Source organism: Engystomops pustulosus, chromosome 1 (genome assembly GCF_040894005.1).
Source record: "Engystomops pustulosus chromosome 1, aEngPut4.maternal, whole genome shotgun sequence".
In the NCBI taxonomy this organism is placed as follows: Eukaryota; Metazoa; Chordata; class Amphibia; order Anura; family Leptodactylidae; genus Engystomops; species Engystomops pustulosus.
Window position 1 is genome coordinate 229,201,696 of NC_092411.1, and position 21,253 is coordinate 229,222,948.

General features: G+C 41.2%; 1 protein-coding gene across 2 annotated transcripts in view; it reads left to right on the top strand.

The window, feature by feature from the left end:
• Positions 1-2,237: 2,237 nt before the first annotated feature.
• NAF1 (nuclear assembly factor 1 ribonucleoprotein) overlaps positions 2,238-21,253 on the top strand; it is a 44,365-nt gene continuing 25,349 nt past the window's right edge. Inside the window, exons 1-5 of one of the 2 annotated variants that reach the window (XM_072120394.1) lie at positions 2,238-2,318; positions 7,004-7,842; positions 11,460-11,595; positions 14,254-14,347; positions 20,457-20,539. In XM_072120394.1, the coding sequence (XP_071976495.1) occupies positions 7,010-7,842; positions 11,460-11,595; positions 14,254-14,347; positions 20,457-20,539 (1,146 nt within the window). In that variant the 5' untranslated portion in view covers positions 2,238-2,318; positions 7,004-7,009. Of the gene's footprint in view, positions 2,495-7,003; positions 7,843-11,459; positions 11,596-14,253; positions 14,348-20,456; positions 20,540-21,253 lie in introns of both variants that reach the window. The other variant, XM_072120386.1, reaches the window with a different exon arrangement.

Sequence of the window (21,253 nt, forward strand, 5' to 3'; positions counted from 1 at the left end):
GCGTCTCAAAATGTCTGATCGAAATATAAAAATGGTTATTCCTGACAGTAAACCCCATAATGGAAGATGGTGCCTAATTATCCAAAACGCGACTTTTACACCATTTTACATCACATAAAAATTTTTACAAAAAGTGATCAAAAAGTGGCACAGTCCTCAAAATGGTAGCGATGAAAACGTCAGCTCATCTCGTAAAAGATGACACCACACACAGCTCCTACACCATAGTATGAAAAAGTTTTCATTTTTGACAATGTATTAAAATACACAAATGCATTTTTTCATACAGTTGCTCCATGAATTAATATACAGCCCCACAAACTTGTGTCAACTGTGACAGCCAGGCTCCGTTAATTAAGAATATACAGAATATACAATATAAATGCACATAAAGTACCATATTATGGGCGGTAGAAAAATAATAAACATTAACTCACCTCATGCGCGCAGGTCCAGGGCTCTATCTCGCGCTCCACTTCACCTCTTCTGGGGCCACCGTCTTCAGCGCAGCTTCTACTGTGCGGCAGCAGGGACGCTGGCGGCGTGAGGTCATCACATCGCCGGCCGGCGTCCTGCACAGCGAGCAGAGACGCTCTGCTTGTCAGTGCCCCTGCGATCACCTTGCAGCGACGCTCCCCGTGACCTGCACGCCGGCTCTCAATTACATCAGCAACACAAGGATGCCGATGTAATTGAGTTTTGTGATCGGGCCAACGTGTGCCGTGGGCCCCACTGGGAGCTCCGGGGCCCCGGCACTTGCCCGGGTACGCCGGGTGCTGACGCCGGCCATGTCTGTAAGTGTGGTTAATATATAAGGCGCACTGGACTATAAGGCGCACCTTTGATTTCTAAGGAGAAAATCAAAGCATTTTATTGTGCGACCTATAGTCTGAAAAATACGGTAGTCAAAAAATTTTACTAAAAAATGTAAAACATACAACTGTTCAAATGGCCAACACCCTTTTCCATAGAACACACAAAATGAACAAACAAAAATCAGAAGTGCGCATACTATTAAAACATTAAAAAATCCCAAACATTGAATGCTAGTTTTGCCATATTAAAATGTTAATATTAGTAAATTTCCCGAAATTTCATAAAATTACCCCTTACTCAGGAGTATATAAAGTTACAGGTATTGGAATATAGTAATACAATTTTTTTTGTCTTTCTTAAGAAGCTTTGATATCTCTCTCATCGTACTTTTTCAAAACATGAAGGGTCAATTAAAAAAAAAAGCCAGTGGCACGTTGGCATGTGGGCGCCGCTATCTTAGCTAAGATTGACGCTCCCCGTGGCGTCATCAGGGACTGGCAATATGTTACTATGACACTATGCCCATTATAATAGATTATGTGGATGAGGAAAAATAGTAAAAAAGAATAAATGATTACAAATTTTTTTTTTTATTTTAGGTACCCCAGGAAGTCTGAAATATAGTTAAAAAAAGTAAAAAAAAAAAGTCAATTCCTCCCCTTTCCTTAGAGATAAATATAAATAAACAGTCAAAATCATAAATATGTTAGGTATCGCCACGTCCAAAATGTCTGATCTATCATAATTTAATAACGATTATTCCCGGCGTTTAACCCCCTAATGTAAAATTGTCCCCAAAGTAAAAAATGTCTATAAAAAGTGATCAAAAGGCAAAATGGTAGCATTGAAAACATCATCAAAAGATAACACCACACACAACTCAGGTTTTAATTTTTGTAGATGTTTTAACTACACAATAAAACCTTTACAAATTTGGTATCCCTGTGATCGTAGCGACCCAAAGTAGACATGTCATTTGGGGTGCACAGTGAAAGCCGTAAAAACAATAAAATGGCAAAAATGCATTTTTCACGGATTTCACTTAATTTGGAATTTTTTCCTGCTTCCCAGTACACGACATGGGATATTAAACATCATCACCATGAAGTGCAAACAGAGGACAAGCACTTATGCAGCACTTAACATGGAAAAATAAAATGAAAACCCAAAAAACGGTTAAAGGGTTAAAGATGCCATATGAAAGTAGAATCCCTTTTATGGCTTCTCAAACAATCACATGGCAAAAGACATGGCACAAAGTGGAAAATGAAAAGAAAGGCCGGTTTCTATGGGGTTAAACTCTTTTTTTAAGTGTTTGTTAAAAGTATTTGTGAAAAGTGATTAGAAATGTAAGTAAAAACTTTTTTCACAGATTCATAACAGAAAAATCACGTGTCGTCAGTGTCATGTGACCAGCAGCAGCGACGAACAGAGGTAACGCATGCCGCTGCAAGTGACGTCACTCCAGAGCCAACAGTCTGGTGCGAAGTACGCCCCAACAGGTACGAGCCCAATGAGAAAGGGGATAGGATCCGGCGCCGAACGAGTGAGCCAATCACAGAACAGGAAGGAGCACAGCTCACAGCGAGGCTTGGAGCGCGAAGCCGGCCAGCGTGTGGTGCATGCTTGTGTCACTGGTGTGTAGCTGTGGCCGGCGGATTGACTGACTGACTGACTGGTGAGTGATCGCTGCTCTCTTCACACACACTGCTGCTGTGTAACACGGCGCCGTTATTAGACTCCATTTTCACTTCAGGCTGCGTGTGACTGAAGACCAGCCATGAGGCATCACATGTTACATTGGGGTTGCCCATAATCTCAGGTTACATTACTGCTTTGCCAGAACTAAGATTTTTATGTTATGTTTTCTTATGTCCAGGGGTAGCAAAGCATGGACCCAAATGTTCACTGGTTAGCACTACAGCCTAGCAGCCCTGGGGTCCTGAGTTCAAGTCCCATCCAGGTCAACACCTGCAAAGAGTTTGAATGTTCTCTTCTTCGTGTTTGCCTGGGTTGTAGTGCATGTGCACTAGCATAATCTCTCAGGACAGGTAGGGTGGGCCGGGCTATGACATGCATGCTGGAGGCGTTCATAATTAGCTTTATAACAGCGCGCCGAGCCAAGCGGTAGTACGACTGAAAAAAGTTATAAAAACGGCTTGGAGTGTGAGGAAGTGATGTCCGTTTCTCCGTGCTCTTAATTATTCACTCCAGCATGGGATAGGGAGGTGACATCACTTAAAGGAAACCTACCACTTGAAGTGGCAAGTTTCTGATGGAAACGGAGCTTATTTTTGTTAGTGTTTTAAATCGCGGTTTAAAACACATTTTAAACTTTATAGCCGGCGCAGGGAGGTACGCGCTCGGCGCTTACCGTGCGCGCAGCTACATAGGAAGTGAAGGAGAGCCGTGAGCATGGTAAGCGCCGAGCGCGTACCTTCCTGCGCCGGCTATAAAGTTTAAAACACTAACAAAAATAAGCTCCGGCACCAGCTCACCCTGAGCTGGTGCCCGGTATTTCCATCTGAAACCTGCCACTACAAGTGGTAGGTTTCCTTTAAGAGACGTAAACAATTAACAGGCAGGAGCACCAGACATTGCTTCCCCCCTGCTTTGGGCTTCTTCAGTAACTTTTTTCTCGGGCGTTCCTGGTGCGTCAAGCCTAATGACCAGTGCAAGGAACAAGGAGAAGAGGAGTATAGGTGAGTAACTGTAGTTTAATCAAAGTGGTAGATTTCCTTTAACATTCTGGTCCGCTCCTCTCCACAGGTGACGTCTCATGGATGTTTCTATAGATACACTGCTTCTTATACACATGGCTATAACTTTTGGGGACATGTTGCCACAGACCACTAGAACACCTGATAAATGTCCACTAATTTCTGTGTGCTATATGGTGATTTATTTTGGTTGTTATTTATTTATTAATGCATGTGGTGATTGTGATGTTAAGGACTTGAGGGGATTTGCAACTTTTTTTTTTTTATAAATAAGTCACAAATGCCTTCTGGTAGAGGGCGTGGGCGGATTTGAGATTTTACTTCTATGATGCTAAATTGCACTTGGAACATAAAATGTCACAGATGAAGAAAAAGCAAAGCCATAGATAAGATTCTTGTTCCCAATAGCATGTTCCATTGACCACTGCTGTGTTGGCTTCTTACGTCATGTGACTTGTCACATATAATATTGACGTCATTGCTACGTTAGTTGTAGAGAACACTAGAGTGAAAGAGGAAAAATGCACGTGATCAGGATGAAATACATGAACACATGACATAATGACAATAATGTCTGAACAGGAATAAGGCATGGCTTAGGCTGAGTGTGGACCTCCACTATTATCTTCCATTACTAAAGCAACAATAACGGAAGACTAACAGACCCATTGATTTCAATAGACATTTAATGGCTTCTGTTATTTGACTGGAAAATTGGACAGAAGCAGCAGTCTAAAATAACAAAAGCCTAATGGAAGTGGTGGAGACAGACACTAAAAGAAGCTAGGAAAAGTCAATGTACACTTTAACAAATCTGTTAGTCTTCCATTTATTATTGTTTTAGTGACGTAAGATGATGATGGAGGTCCAAATGCAGGTGTGAGCTGGGCCTTGGAACTTAGCAACACAAAAATATTTCTTAGAATACTTTTATTGCCCAAATTGTAAGATATTTAGTTTATGCATGAAAAGTAGCTACATGTAGAAAAAAGTTAATTTTGTTTACTCCACACACAAATGGACCATCCTCTGACAGAATGGTTTAAAGGAAACCTAACACTTAGAATGGCAGGGGTAAGCTGTAAGTACCGAGCACCAGCTCAGGGTGAGCTGGTGCCGGTACTTACTTTCGTTAGTGTTATAAATCGCGGTATTGCGGTTTTAACACTTTTTAAACTTTAGAGCAGGAGAGGCTTCGGCGCTGCGTGCGCACGATCGTGCGCGCGCCTACATAGGAAATAGCGGAGATGATGCGCGCGCACGGTCGCGCGCAGCGTCGAAGCCCTTTCTGCTCTAAAGTTTAAAAAGTGTTAAAACCGTGATACAGCGGTTTATAACACTAACGAAAGTAAGTACCGGCACCAGCTCACCCTGAGCTGGTGCCCGGTACTTACAGCTTACACCGACCATTCTAAATGGTAGGTTTCCTTTTAACCCCTTCACGATCCTGTGACATATATTTCCGCCACAGAGCTATGAAGGGGGCTATGAAGGGGTTGAGCCACTTCACACAGAGATGGGCTTTGCTGCATATTGCAGCAAAGACCCATCACTAACACCCACGGTCGGTGCTTGCATTTGCACCGCCATCTTACCTCCGATCGTCGCTCCCCCAAACATCATGGGGGGAGGGGGCAGCGATCGATTGCCATGACAACATCGGGTCTTTGTTTGATCCGAGGCTGAAATGGCTTCTGCATATTCATTACAATGAGCCATACTTGAATATAGAAATGTTCTCAGGAGAGGAGAGCTAGTTTAGGAAGAAAAGTCCAGAGTTCATGTCATGTCCCATATTCCAGTAGGGTATTCTGTGCAGCAGTCATCTCATTTACTGTACATCACAAAGGATCACAGGAAGTTTCTGTAAAGTATTTCACTGAATATTGCTGCAAACAATAAGGCAAGATGGCAGGCCACATAGTTTTGGACAAAATTATGACAAAATTATGTCTATGATTGTACTGAATTAATGTTTGTAGAGAAATAAAGCCCATAAAATGTCCACTGCATTCTGATTATGGTTTATAGGAAAATCTAGTTTATCTGATGCACTAATTTTTCTCTAGATATCCGGCTGCAATGTTGGACTCCAACATGGCTCATCCTCATTTGTTGTTGGACAGTCTGGAGGATCTTAGCCACATTAATATGTAACAGAAGCTGGAGAAACTTAGAAACCTGCATATTTTATCCTGATGCTGAACATTCATAAAGCAGCATTTTCCTTTTATTGACTTCATCCAATAAACTCTTTACAGAAGTTTCAAATCTGTCTTACCGACTACTACGTCTTACCGATTACTACGGGTACCGGTGCTTGGAGAGGGCTCACGGGCTGAGCCCTCTCCATAGCTGGTAAGTCTTTGCAGCAAATACTTACTGGTAACACCGTGCTAGCACCGATCGCGGGTGCTATATCGTCGATCATGGGCGCTGCCATCCTGCCGATGATCGTCGCTCCCCATGACAACATCAGGAGCAGCGATCCGTCGACATGAGCCTTGGTCTTCCGAAGACCCAAGGCTGTCTCGTTTTAACATTGTAATGAATGAAGAGGAAAATCTGCATGTACTGCCATACTATAGTATGGCAGTATATGATAGGATCGATCAGACAATCTAGGGTTAAAGTACCTTAGGGAGTTGAAAAGTAGCAAAAATAAATAAAAAATGACAATAAACCTAAAAATTCAGATCACTCCTTTTCCCTAGAACTGATATAAATATAAACACTAAAAATCATACACATTAGGTATCGTCGTGTCTGAAAATGCCTGATCTATCATAAAATAAGTTTTTCACTGCGTTTAACCCCGTAACGGAAAATGTTGCCCAAAGTTGAAAATGTCATTTTGTTGCCATTTTAAAAAATATAAAGAATTCTATAAAAACAGATTGAAAGGTCGTACATTCCTAAAAATGGCAAAATTGAAAACGTCTTCAGGCGCAAAAACATGACACCACCCACAGCTCTGCACACCAAAGTATGACAAAGTTATTAGAGCCAGAAGATGGCAAAATAAAAAAAGTTTTTGTATAGGTTTTAATTTTTGTATATGTATGAAAGCATTATAAAACCTATACAGACTTTGTATCCCCATGGTTGCACCAACACAAAGAATAAAGTAGACCGTGAAAGCCGCAAAATCCATGCCCACAAGAAAACAGCACAAATGCGTTTTTTACTGTATTTGGAATTTTTTTTTCCGCTTCCCAGTACACGGCAGGAAATATTAAATACCATCACTATGAAGTGCAGTTTGTTATGCAGAAAACAAATTCAAACACAGCTCTTTATGTGAAAAAATAAAAAGTTATAGACTTTTGAAGGTGGGGAGTGAAAAATGGAAGTGAAAAAGCTGAAAAGGGCAAGGTTGTTAAGAGGTTAATGGGCTCTGTAACTTTAATTAGTGAATTATTGTTGTCTTTGTATAATTTATTTATTTTTTTAACTGTGGATTACAGATTGCCATGGAAACACAGGAGGAAATGTCTTTACCTAAAGAAAATATAGAAATATTGCAGAACAATAATAATCTTCCTGGAGCAGAAGATGAAAAGACTGCTGTAACAGCATCATATATTCTAGACAACTCACCACTGCATAAATGTAATGATGATTCTGAAAGTGCTCAAGCTGGATGCAATGAAGGGGATTCCTCACATGATAATGGAGAACAGATTATCGTCGACGGGGAGAGGCCGCCTGTGGCCGACGGGGAGAGGCCGCCTGTGGCCGACGGGGAGAGGCCGCCTGTGGCCGACGGGGAGAGGCCGCCTGTGGCCGACGGGGAGAGGCCGCCTGTGGCCGACGGGGAGAGGCCGCCTGTGGCCGACGGGGAGAGGCCGCCTGTGGCCGACGGGGAGAGGCCGCCTGTGGCCGACGGGGAGAGGCCGCCTGTGGCCGACGGGGAGAGGCCGCCTGTGGCCGACGGGGAGAGGCCGCCTGTGGCCGACGGGGAGAGGCCGCCTGTGGCCGACGGGGAGAGGCCGCCTGTGGCCGACGGGGAGAGGCCGCCTGTGGCCGACGGGGAGAGGCCGCCTGTGGCCGACGGGGAGAGGCCGCCTGTGGCCGACGGGGAGAGGCCGCCTGTGGCCATTGACTTGTTGCCTTGCAATCTACAACCACAGGAAGATATGGAGGTAGCTGAGCAACTTGAAGGCCTACATTTCCAAAACCACACGGTTGGTGAACACAATGGAAGTGTTCAAGGGCCTGTGTTCGTGCCTTCTTTTGTCAAGATTGATGCTGTGGAGGCTTACAATGGCATAGAAAGCTCTTCCGAGGACTCCTCATCTGACAGGTAGGCTATGTAATAAGTAGTATGAGCACTACACATAGTTACACAGTGATATATATATTTTTTCTTTCTGTTGTCTTAAAAGTGTTATTTTTATCTGGGATATTTGTCACATAAGAGTCCCAAGATGTTAGTTCAGGTGCAATGGTTTAGGCCAGTAAATCCATCCGGCACACATCTTTAGTGCACCCATTTTGTATGTGTGCAAGCACCATGAATGTCTTGTATGCAGAAGGTTCAACCATCAGTGGAGCTCATGGCCACCTCTACTCACTGCACAGGTCAGGCAAATGAGGGAAAATTTTCAGAACAACTAGATACTATTTATCAATTTGCTCAACTCTGCTGCTCTCCCGTGGTGTACCGTGCTCTCGCTACAGCCTGTGTACTTTTATGAGAGAAAGCTTCTACACCAGGCAGAGCAAGACTGGAACTGGAGCCTACTGATCTATCCAGCAGCGCTAGAGGGGTCAGGACTTTATTGCTGTTATACGTTGTTCTTAATAGCTAATAAACGGTGCATAAACATGGAATGAATTGTGTTGTAGATGGCGCCCTCCAATTCTAATCAATGAGAAGTGACCTGCAGTGACCTTGTCTAATTACTATAGAGAGAACACTTTTCTGTTTCCTTTGTCATCAGCCACTGTGTAAAGCATATCTTATCTTGAGCACCTTTTCGGGGGATATATTGAGAATATTTTTAACCCAGAAAACTCCTTTTAAAGATCTGCCGTAATGCTTGTCTTTGCTAGTACTGTCCATTTAATCTGTAGACTCTAATAGTGGATCGTTTGAGCTTGTGGTGTCTTCCTGTGTACTGTGCTTTCCTCAGTGTGGTAGATGCTGCGTTTGCCTTTCTGTTCTGCTCTATTTACTTTAGACTTCTATTTCATTGTCAGAAAGTTTTTGGGCAGAAAGTGCAAGCTCTTTTCTGATACGCAAATTGTTTCCTGACATGTCACCTGGGTTTTGACTCTTCTCCTCTCCTAGGCTGCCAGTAAACCACACCTTTTATTTTGATGGCTCTTGTGTCTCATCAAATCAATGTCCAGCCACTTTGTACTTGGGGACTGTCTGTTAGTATTCAACTACAGATATATTAAGCTCTTTTTACCTATAGGTAAATATTGTGTCAATTTTTTTTACACAATGCCCTGTGTTGCATTCATGGCAGGGTGACATCTAGCCTCCTAACATTAGCAAACTGTACCACATGTATGTATGAAATCACATGAAATCACAGCAGCCTCCATTTAGGATGGAGAGGAGTAGAAGTCCATGGAGGCATTCTGAGATTTCATGTGATCAGATACATACCTGGGGTACATTTTGTAAAGGGTAAAGGACCTTAAGTGACATAACCCTGTTCACATGACATGATCTGCTGAATAGTAAAGAGGCAGAAGGCAAAGGGAGGAGAAAGTGAAAGATGCCGGCCAATCAGGACACCTCCCCTTTGTTGCCAAGTAATATAGGATAAAGTTAATATAAGGGGATTTAAAGAAAACAATTTTTAGCTAAAAGTGTAGTAGGGCACTTTGGGGGAACCTGTCACTAGCTATTTTTGAAAGTCTGGTGACAGGTTCCCTTTAAGCCATTTATTAGTGGCGAATAGAGGCTGTTATGACTCCTTTTGCTGTATCATGTTAGATAACATCTAGATAACTGTGGATTATAAGATGTTCCTGTCTGCAGTGGATACAGAATTTTTTAATTAAAAAGTTGCTCACAAGTTGCAGTTTGTCGCAACTATTCCTTTCCTATGCCAGTGGAAGACTGGAGTGGATTTTCATCTAAAGTTGCAATTTCTTGAAAAGTAGCACTATGTAAGTGTCATGCAATTTTGCATTCACTTGATAAATACTGAGTAAATTGCCTGAAGTTGAGAGCCTTGGCAAAAATGTTGCAAATTTGGCAGAATCGATAATTGCGAGATGTTTTGAAGACAGACGTAAGTACAGCGATAAATCTCCTCCATTGTCTTTTTGTGCACATTTGGCCAGCATTGTTGTAACCTGGCCTGAGCACTACAAAGAGAATGGAGTCTGCATCCATAGAGAAAAAAATCTCTGTTCACCTCTCTTGGTAAATATAATCCAAATGGTGAAACAATATTGTATAGAGTAAAACGTAATTTTTACTTGTATTTGTAATAAGAAAGTAGCATCTTCTACAAAATGAATTAACGGAGGAAAGATCAAGAAATTGTATGCCTACTGAAAAGCCCTTCTTATGGTCAATAGCCGTGTCTATAGAAATACCTGCAACATAAATATATGTAATCAGGAATCATGTGAATGGAATCTGCGTCAAGTTTCATTGTCTGTCAGCTGCTAGCAAGACATGAGCTGCGGTGGTGCTTGGTGTTGAACCCCAGCAATTTGATATTGGGGACCTATTTAAAGGAAATAAACCACTTTGAAAACATTAAAAAAAACAATAAAAACTATTAATACTCATCATCGACCCTCTTCATCTTTATCCAGGCGCGGTCTTCTAATTATGCCCATATGAGGGCTTATTATTTGAGATGAAATGTATAGATTAACTATCATTAATTTTAGATTTTTAGCACTTGTTCAAACCCTTTCACTGCAATACACATGTACATTGCAGTGTGTAACATAAGTAAATGCACATGCTCAGTTAGTTACAGCCAGGTCCTGCTTGGAGGTGGAACCCAGTGTGAAGAGGAGTTGGCAGCTTTGGGGCACACGCAGGACCCCGGGGCTGCAGCAGGAGGGATTGTATCCCCAGTTAACCCTCACCGGGGGGGGTCCGATCCACAGGGGACTTTTTTGCGCATGACTGTGGCGTGTAAGGAGTTAAACACCCCGGATTGGAGGTTTCTGTTCGCGGATGTTAGTGCCGGCCCTTGACACAGCCCGACACCCCCACTTGTGGGACCCGATGTCCCGCAATCTTCTTCTGTTGCCTCGAAGTAGAAAGGCGGCTCGTCAGAAGTACTCTTAATGGAGGACGTAAAAATGCGATACAGCGGTTATATAAGGGGTCAATAGGTGTTTTTTTTTTTTTTTTTTGTTTGTTTTTATCCAAAGTGATTAATTTCCTTTAACATATGTTTCCTTGTTATCAATATTTTAAACCTAGGAAAACTTCTTTTGTGTATATATTTGTATGTAAAGGTTATACAGGTGGTCTCCTACTTTAGAACACCCAAATTACAGACGACCCCTAGTTACAAACAGACCTCTGGTAATTGGTAATTTTCTGTACTTTAGTCCTAGGCTACAATAAACAGCTGTAACAGTTATCACAGGTGTCTGTAATGAAGCTTTATTATTAATCCTGATTCTTATGACAACCCAACATTTTTTAAATCCAATTGTCGCAAAGACCAAAAAAATTTGTCTGGAGTTACAATGATAAAGTATACCGTTCTGACTTGCATACAAATTCAACTTAAGAACAAACCTTCAGACCCTGTACGTAACCCGGGGACTGCCTGTAAAAAGAAACCGTGATGCACATATATCTGTACATAATTCATTTTGCAAAATAACAATTGTAAACCCTGTTTTTTTGTTCTTCCTTATTGTTTTTTTCCTTTTGTCTGTTTTAGAAACAAAGTAATGACAAGTCTGTTTGTCTTTCAGTGATTCAGATTCTTCATCAACCTCTTCAACATCATCATCATCTTCATCTTCTCTGTCTTCAGTGCTTCAAATTGAGGAAGAACCCATAGAAAACAATAATGTTCCCTTGAAGACTAAAGATGAGCTACTTGTAGATGTAAGTAACCAATGGCCGGTCTTAACCATACAGAAGGGTCAGTGGGGGTAGTCTTGTATTGTAGTGTATGCTAAAATCTAAGTGCAGGGTAACACTGGATGTATCCCAGGAATCATTGGTTCTAATAACGCACTTTTTGCTGCTGCATTGTAGTTTCTACAATCGGGTGAGTTCTTCCTGGCTGCAAAGGTTTCTAGATTGTGTGTTATAACTTTAAAATTACTACAGGCAGTCCTCGGGTTACGTACAAAATTGGTTCTGTAGGTTTGTTCTTAAGTTGAATTTGTATGTAAGTCGGAACTATATTTTATAATTGTAACCCTAACCTGAAGCACCCCCCAACCAGACCATGGCCATCACCCATGACCACTCTTCTGTACAGACCATGGATGCTGCCCTACTGGCCTACCCTGACCACGCATAGTTTCTAACATTGGCCACAAGAGATGAGTGGACCAGACATCAGTGTTGTTATTCAGGCCCATGACTGGGACATAATTCCAGATTGGCGGCCAAACAGCCAAAACGACAAATTGACATTCCTTGCAACTAGCAGTGGCTATGATTGGCCAGTGGTGTCATATCCATAAATTTCTATGGTCTCAGAAGCTGACTGAAAGTAGGCGGCCACTATAATGTGTATATATGTTGTCTATGTTGCACTATGGATTTCAGCCCCCATTTCCCTGGTTGGTCTCACATGGGCACAATTTACTCTGGTACAGCCTCAGCCTTTCATACTGTATGTGCAACAACTATAGTCCAGAGGCATTGGCGCGTATAGTGGGCGTGGCTTCTGGTAGCCCCGCACACATTGAATTGGCGACAGAGACACATCATCCGGTCAGGGAGGTGCTGTGTCCGGGTGCTGCATTGATCGGATCCTCAATTCCTCATACAAAACAGGTCAGCTTCTCCTCCACAGTAATTACACAGCTCCTCCACCTCCTCTCACTAGCGGCTGTTAGGACAGCGGGACATAGCAGCAGTGCTGCTGCAGCTCCTTAGTCACTGCTTGTGGAAGCATCTATGGCTCTTGTGGAGTGGTAAATGATTTCTCTGGAATGAAGACCTTTGTCTGTGTTCTACTTATATTCAAAGTGTAACTAAACTTTTGACAACATTGTATACATGAATATTGTGGATCAAAATCTTTCAATTTTGTAATATACCGTACTTTCTTAAAAAAAAGTGTTCTTCTTTCCCTCTGCTGTTCTTTCTTATTCAAAGAGAACCTGCCATTGAAATTATCCCCCCCCCCCAATATAAATACTTAATTAACCCCTTTTGATTTTTCACTCTCCACCTTCAAATTTTTTTTTATTTTTCTATGTAAAGCGCTGTGTGAGGGCCTGTTTTCTGTGTAACAAATTGCATTCATAGTGATGGTATTTAATGTTTCATGCCTTGTACTGGGAAGTGAGAATTTTTTTTTTTAAATGAAGTGAAAATAATAAAATTATTTTGCACCATTTTCTTGCGGGCTTGGATTTTACAACGTTTTCTGTGCACCCCAAATGACATGTCTACTTTATTCTTTGGGTCCGTACAATCATGGGGATACCAAATTTTATATAGGTTTTATAATGTTTTTGTACGTTTACAAAAATTAAAACCTATACAAAATAAAAAAATCTTTATTTTGTAGTTTTCTGGCACTAATGCCTTATTGCTTCAATGTAATTTTTTTGGTAAAATGAGATGCTACCTTTTTGAGGGCTGTGCAGACTTTTGATCACTTTTTATTACATGTCTTTTAATTTATTTTTTTAATATTTTGCAAAAGTGTCATTTTCCTTACGGGCTTAAACGCCGGGAATAATCGGTATTATATTTTGATAGATCGGATCTTTTGGGACACAGCGATACTAAACATGTTTATGATTTTTACTGTTTTATATCAGTTCTAGGGAAACGGGGGTGATTTGTATGACAGGGTGTCATGTGACCAGATTATGTCACGGGCACCGACTATCTTCACCAAAATGGGGGTTTCTAGTTTCACCAAGATGGAGGTGTCCAGCATATAGGCCCATATTCTACAAATTGGACCTGTGGTTGTACGGTTTTAGATTCCTTTTACTTCACTTCTGTCGTCAGTCGGTACAAGCGGCTGTACAGTCTTCAGTTTTATGACTGGTGGGAAATGTCAAGCTGTGTTTCTGATGATTTCCCAGTTTATCAAGTATCTGCAGTCCAGCACAAGTGTAAAAGCCTGCTTTAAATGCTGTTGCAGAGAGCATTTGTCTTCCACAGATTTTTATTAATATGCGAGTAGATGACATTTTCCAACATTGGCACAATCCTCTCGTCTTCTGTTCCTGTATATGCCACACATAGGAATTTGACCTTTCTGCTAGCAGTAAAAATATTGTAAGGTCTGAGGACTCCACATTCGTAATATCCACTAGGAATAGAACATGATCATGTGGAGCTGCTCGGGCCATTGCTTCACCTTTAGCCTGCTAATCTCAGAGATTATCTCCAGAAATCTGTGTTTATGCAGAAGCTGGAAACACTTTTCCATTCTGTGGGGAACCACAAGTTTTAGATTTCAGCTTTTTCTTTAATTTTTATGTGAAAGTTCATGGATTGTTTGTATGAAGAAAGGTTAATATTATTTTATTTATTTTTTTTTTTATTTTCCTTTTCCTATAGGAGTTACCAGCAGTGGAGGAATTATCCATAAGCCTGCCAGACCATGTTGAATTGAAGCCATTTGGAACGGTCTCCGGTATTATTGAGCAATTAGGTATAACCTAAATCTTGGGAGTTTAACCCCTTTGTGTCTATGCCATTTTAGACCTTTAGGACCAGGCCTGATTTTAAAATTTTGCCCTGTGTCATTATAGGAGGTTATAACTTTTTGACACTTTAACATATCCAGGGGATTTTGAGATTGTTTTACCGTCACACATTGTACTTCAAAGTAATAGAAAAATTTTGATGATATCTTTTGTGTTAAGTTATGAAAAAAACTTAAATTTGGCAAAAATTTCTAAAAATTCTTCATTTTCATAGTTCAAAATGTTCTGCTTTTCAGGCAGATAGTCATAGCACCCAAGTAACTTTATAACTAACATTTCACGAATGTCTGCTTAATACCGGCATAGGGTTTTATGCATCCCCTCTCTTTTCTAGGTTGTTAGGAGGTTCAGAGTTTTGGGAGCAATTTTTCTCATTTTTATGAAAAACGCCAAAACCCTTATTTAGAGGCACCTGCTCAGCTTTAACTGACTTTGAGAGGCCTAAACAGCAGTAAACCCCCATAAATTATGCCATTTTAGAAACTACACCCCTCAATGTGTAAAAAATCAACTTTAAGAAGTATGTTAACCCTTTAGATGCTTCACAGTGGTTAAAACAAAATGGAGGTCTAATTTACAAGCTGTCATTTTTTTAGACAATATATTAATTTTGGCCAAAAATTAAACCGTCACAATGTATTAAATTACAAAAAACTCCACAAAGTTTCATACCCAATGTCTCCCGAGTATGAGGATGCCCCATATGTGGTGGTGACTGCTGTACGGGCGCACGGCCGGGCATAGAACGGAAGGAGGCGCCATTCAGAGCAGATCTGCAATGTCACATCTTACAGGCTATAAAATGTTTATTTTTTTTGTAATTTGGACATATGGGGTATTATTTTTTTGTGGATGAGATCCACTTTTCAGGTACATCATTTACAGGGGGGCTCAATAGCCAATAATCAGATTTTATTAACTCTTTCTTGGTGGTGGTTAAAAAAATCATTAATTCTTGTTTATGGTTTTTAGCATTTTTTTCCTCGGACGTTCACCGTACCATAAAAATAATGTGTTATTTTTATTCTATGGGTTATCACGATTACGGCGTTACCACATTTATATGGCTTTTTTATGGTTAACTTGTTTTGCAGAATATAGAACTCATTTTGTGAGACATTTACTTGTTTTTGTATCGCCATGTAACAATGGGCAGAACATTTATATTTTTTTGTTTACAGCGCTGGTTTAGAGCTTATTTTTTGCGGGACAAGCTGTACGTTTTCTTGGTATCATGTTGGGGTACATTTTACTTTTTGATCACTTTTTATGCACTTTTTATGCGGTCAGATGTGAAAATGTAATAATTTTTGTGAGGTTTTTTGTGTTTTTTTTTTTTTTACGGCGTTCACCGTACGGGTTCAGTGACCATTTTATTTTATTGTACGGGTTGTTACGGACATTGTGATACCCAATATGTTGTGTTTTTTTTGGTGATTTTCACTTTTTTTATGTTTTATATGATTACTGCATGGGACGGGACTTAAGGGGACTTTTATTCTTTTTAAATAAGTTTTTTTTTAGTTGCACCTTTTTTTTAAACTTTTTTTTTACTGTTTTATTTTGTCCCAGGGTGGGACATGAACAAGTGATCATTTGATCACTTGTTCATTGTAATATGCTGCAATACTAATGTATTGCAGCATATTACATAGTCAGCCTATGCATTCTGCATAGGCTGACAGCTGCACTGTTAGATCGGGCACAGTGCACGATCCTAGCAGGCAGCTGCCATAGGCAGCCCAGGGGACCTGATCGTGCCTCTGGGTTGCCATGGCAACGATCGGCACCTCCGTGCCCTGCACAGAGGGTGCCGATCGTCGCGCCGATACACCATAGACGCCGCGGTCACTATGACCGCGTCGTCTATAGGGTTAAACAGTCGGGATCGCTGTTACTGCGGGATCCCAGCTACCGCGTACCGCTGGGATCCTGCGGCGATCGCAAGGGCTCAGCTTCTGAGCCCGGGCGATCGCCATGACGTGATTCTACGTCAAGGTGCGGGAACTACCCGCATCCTATGACGTAGAATCACGTCAGGGTGCGGGAAGGGGTTAACAACCTGATGTATGCAATGGGTGTGTTTTTTAAAGCAGCCAATATTTGCGGAAGTAGATGTGTAATTAAACAGCCTGCTTTTTTTGGAGGGTGTGTTGGCTCTTTCAAACCGAAACTGAGCTTTGATAAATCCTCTCCATAGAGCTTCCCCTGTCATGGAACTACCGGTAGTTATGGGTCCAAATTCCAATGATTATATTACTGTTGTAAAGCAAAAATATTCTGCTAATACAGTCTGCAGCCAAAGGCATGAGCTTGCTGTCTGCATGACGTGACCGATGAGCCTCTGTATGCTAATGGAGACTGGTGCACTGGAACAAAGGCACAGACCAGGGCAAGTCTATGACCACTTGTCTACTCAGCCCCCCACCCCCCATCCTTTTTTTAACAAGAGCGCATCAGTTTAACCCTGGGAGCTGTTTCTTGGCAACAATGTGATCAGAGAGCTGAACTTTTCACTACCTCTGTTCAAAAATCTGATGTGATTTTGTTTTTACATTTTGACGGCGTCTAACTGGAACCCCGTGTCGCTGCAGTACATACCCCCCCCTCCCCCCCTCACATACATAATTACTCATTTAACAGATCCCTAAAACAATAGCTGGACACAGAGCTCAAGTCTTTTAGGAAGCTTTTACACAAAAAGCCTTCTAAATTTGTCTGTAACTCAGTCGGAGCTTGAGGTATAAATTATAGATTGCTGCAATGACTTGGAACAGGCCGATGTAAGTAACGCATGTTGACTTTATTCTGTACTAGAGTCTTCAGCAGGTACACAAGGGCTTCCTAATTGTTTGCTGAGGCGAGGTAACGTTTCATGTTTTGTTAGGTGCTGAGTTACGCAAGTCACTTTCCGGAGGCTCTATGCTGGACTTGTGTGTTTAACCCTTTTACGACTGCCATATGGCTGTCATAATTACACATGCCCCATGCAGATGGAACGGGTGTGGATGTCATGACGGTGACCAGTTTCAGACGACTATATCTTCTTCTTGACACATATAAACACTGTTCAGGAGTCATATTTAAGAGGAGAATTTATCCATTAATTCAAGTGTTTCTAGGTGACACAGAATTGTAGATATCCACTGTAGAAAGTTTTTTTTTTTTTTTTTTAATTCAATTTTTATAATACGGTTACCATCCCCAACTGTAACTTTTAACAGTAGATATTTTCAGTCATGTTGCCCCTAGAAAAACAATCCTGAAGTGTAATTAAAGGAAACCTACCACCACGGATCTAGCTATTAAGGTAGATCCAGTGGCAGGTTCCTCTCATGTAGAGTTGTATAGCCCTTTAAGTTCCAGCAATATTAAAATCTTCTAAAGAGGCTACTGGGGCGTGGAGCAGCCAGAGCTGAGGCTACACCCCAGAAGCCTCCTACCCTGTCATCTTCAGTATGCAGCTCCTGGTAGCTGCGCACACTCGTCTGAGAAGATGGGTTTCTGCGCAGAACGCAGGACGGCGACTGCGCTGTCTCTGCTCTGAAGGCGGAGCTACAATTTTTATGACTGTGAGACTTCTATAAAAAAAAATTCTACTAATAAAATTTTTCTATAAACTAGTAGACAGATTGCTATATGCTTTGTCATTTTTCCCCACTAAATGTTTTAATAAGCTGTAATATTGTTTGATTGTTACCAACACATGTTATAAATATGAACAGTGTCAGTCATCACCATTTTTCGAGTTGAGGTAGGGAGTGCATGTACTTAAATAAAAAAAAAAATCCTCTGCAGCTCCGTCTGCATTCTACCTTTAGCTGACATGCTGGAGATGGCTCAATGGTGATATGCCCTGAGCCATGCCGCCCGAAAATAAATTCTGGTGTAGTGCCCCCTTTGATATCTTATCAGGTTTGTTTACAGATTACACACAACCAGAGATATCTGCTGTTAAAATTACAGTCAGGAATTGAGATCTGTGTTTAAGAATAACTTTTTTATTTTTTTTTTTAACTTTCAAAGAGAATCTGTCAGGCAAATTAACCCCTGCAAACTAAATATATCTTCATAAACTGCTATTAGAAAGCATTGTCCCTTTCCCTACATCGTCTCATAAATGTAGTCATGTTAAACCTTAGAAACGAGATAGCTACCTCGGGTACGACCACCTCACATTTTGGCAGCAGTGGCCAGACATGCGCTATTGAGTCCTGCCTGACCACCTGGATTCAGCGATCATTACCGCAGGACGGCAGTGGGACATGCAGTAACTCCTGGATATTTCATATAAAAAAAAAAAAAACTTTGTTTCTTTGTGCAATCACTCCAGCAGAGGTGGCCGTATCCAGGGACACAGTCTTGTCTCTAGGGAACCATATGATTACATTTTATGAGAAATTATCTTCACTCAGGTAAAAAAATTTTTTAATGACATCTAATTGAAGAAATGTTCATATATGGCAGATTAATGAATTTGGATCTGATTGCCCAGGCGAAAATACCCCTTTAAGCAATCAGATCCTAAAGCTGTATGCAAAGGACCTGTGAGATGTCCAATGAGTCATTCTCATATTCAGCAGTCCAGCTTATTCATGAGTGGAAGGCACAGCCACACCCCCAGTGCATGACTGACAGCCTGTATAATGATGTGTCACTCCTGGTGATGGCTCCTCTATGTACTTCAAGGTGCTGGCGCCCCCTGGAGCCTGTGTGTTAGAGATACAACTACTTCAGGATGCAGCCATGTGTATAGGAGATCAGCAGATGGTAATGCTGATGTCTGTCACAGGCAGCAGATAAAGCACAGCCACTAGCAATGCTTTACTATACATTACACACAGACATGAGCGGGGGGAGGGGGGAACAGAGTGACATCACTGCCTCTGACCATGTGACCAGCCTGATTTACATAATACAGAAAAGATAATTTTTGAATGATTAATGTATGAATTAACCAGATAAGAGGCTGCAATTTAATTCCTGTGAGCTGCTTCAACAGTAATGGTGGCAGAATTGGTTACAGAGACCTGATGACTGCTCTTCTTAAACAGTGGATTTCTCTGATTCTGTGTCGCCTAGAAACAAAAACCTGATATTTAATGGGAGATTCGGATGACATGATCGTTTAAATGGGACGCTGTGTTGACTTGTTTATAGGTACTATCTGCACAAGGCACTTACAAATAGCACATATATAGCTGTATGGCAGTCGTGAAGGGGTTAAAAGATAGTCTCCTCTTTAAAATACCAGAACTGTGCTGGGGGGTTCAGTTCAGAAGATATAGGCTATTGGATGACCTGAAGCATGTTATCAGTCACTTGCTTGTGACAACACTAAAGGTCCTGGAGTTTTTTTTTTACATGCTTCCAGTAATAGTGAGGATATTCTCTTGTAAGCAGAAGCTACAGATCATCTCCTACTGCCCCTCCCAACAAGATCCACCCACCCTCTACTCCTCTCCAGAGTTCAGATACAGATTCCTATGGCAACCATTCTAAACGAAGGGAAGGAAAGCAGACAGTGGGACAAGGTAAAACCCCTGCCAGCAGGCAAATGGCTAATAAGAGAAAATTTAAAGAATTGCTTTTATTAGCTTGGTGCAGAGTTAGGCAAAAAGGTTTTTATACATGACCAGAACTGCAAAAAAATGACCTGGAAATTAAGGCACCAGTGACCCTTGACCATGAAATGTTACTGGTTCAGATGTATGTTATTTCTTTTTTAGAAAGGTGTCACTTGTTATATATGACTTGATCTGATGCCCCTCTTGGGTCATATTCTATAGCTGTTCTTCACTGGGGTTTCACTGGAGCAAAAATATTGATGCCTTATTTTATATAAATCCTCAATATCAGATGAGATGTTCTCCGCAGCTGATAAACTGAGAATGAAACAGGAAGCCTACTCCGTTCTCTGAGTAGTGGTCAAGCCAGGCTTAGTAATACATCTTTTCAGACAAAAATGCAGAACACTGTGTGTGTATATTTACTATCTTTTGGATTTCTATTTTTTAAATAAGCTTTACAATAAATGACTGTTTTCTTCTCTAGTGATTATTGAGTCTTTGCGTGACATTCGGCCATTAAATGAAGAGACTGTCGTTTTTAAGGAGGATCGCAAAGCTGTTGGCAAGGTGAGCATTTTAAAGAATTGGAAGAGACCTGATACCTATCAATTTAAAGTTTTAGGTTTTCTACTGTTACTTTGGTGTTGCCAGTATTCAGTGCTATTGTGTTAGGCTTTTAACTGTCAGGTGGGTGGACCTGGTCAGGAGCAGGCAGCCAGGCAACGTACAACATAGAGAGATGAAAATATTGGCGTTGTTTGCTTGTGAACTGTGCAAGCTACAGAGAACTTCTCAGCTGCGGCAGAATGAAGTGTAACCAAGCCTATTAAAGGAAGTCTAGATTTGCGGGTGTAGCTGGTGAAGGGTACGTTTTTAAAATTAAGTGTTAATTGTTAAAAGTTGAATGTCAAATTTGTGTATTATATGGTTTTGGACTTAAATCACAGCATTTCCTTCTGTGTAGATGCTGAATCTATTTTCGGGCATATGCATCTGTATGTCTGTGTTCTGCATCTTTACGAGGGCAACAATATGCATACACATATGCTTAGAATTTTATGGGTTACACCAATAGTTAAAAACAGAAACCTGAAAAAGAAATGTGCCTGGGGGTTTTCTCAGAGGGAAACGCTGGCCCTCCTCTGATTGGTTTTCTGCCATCTCTGAACCCCGCTCTCTGCAACCCCATCATGTATTATGACATTGCCTAACTTCCCTTGGATCTACCCCTGACTTTACAAGGGCCCGTACCCCTTTTGAACGATTCTACGATATGAAAGG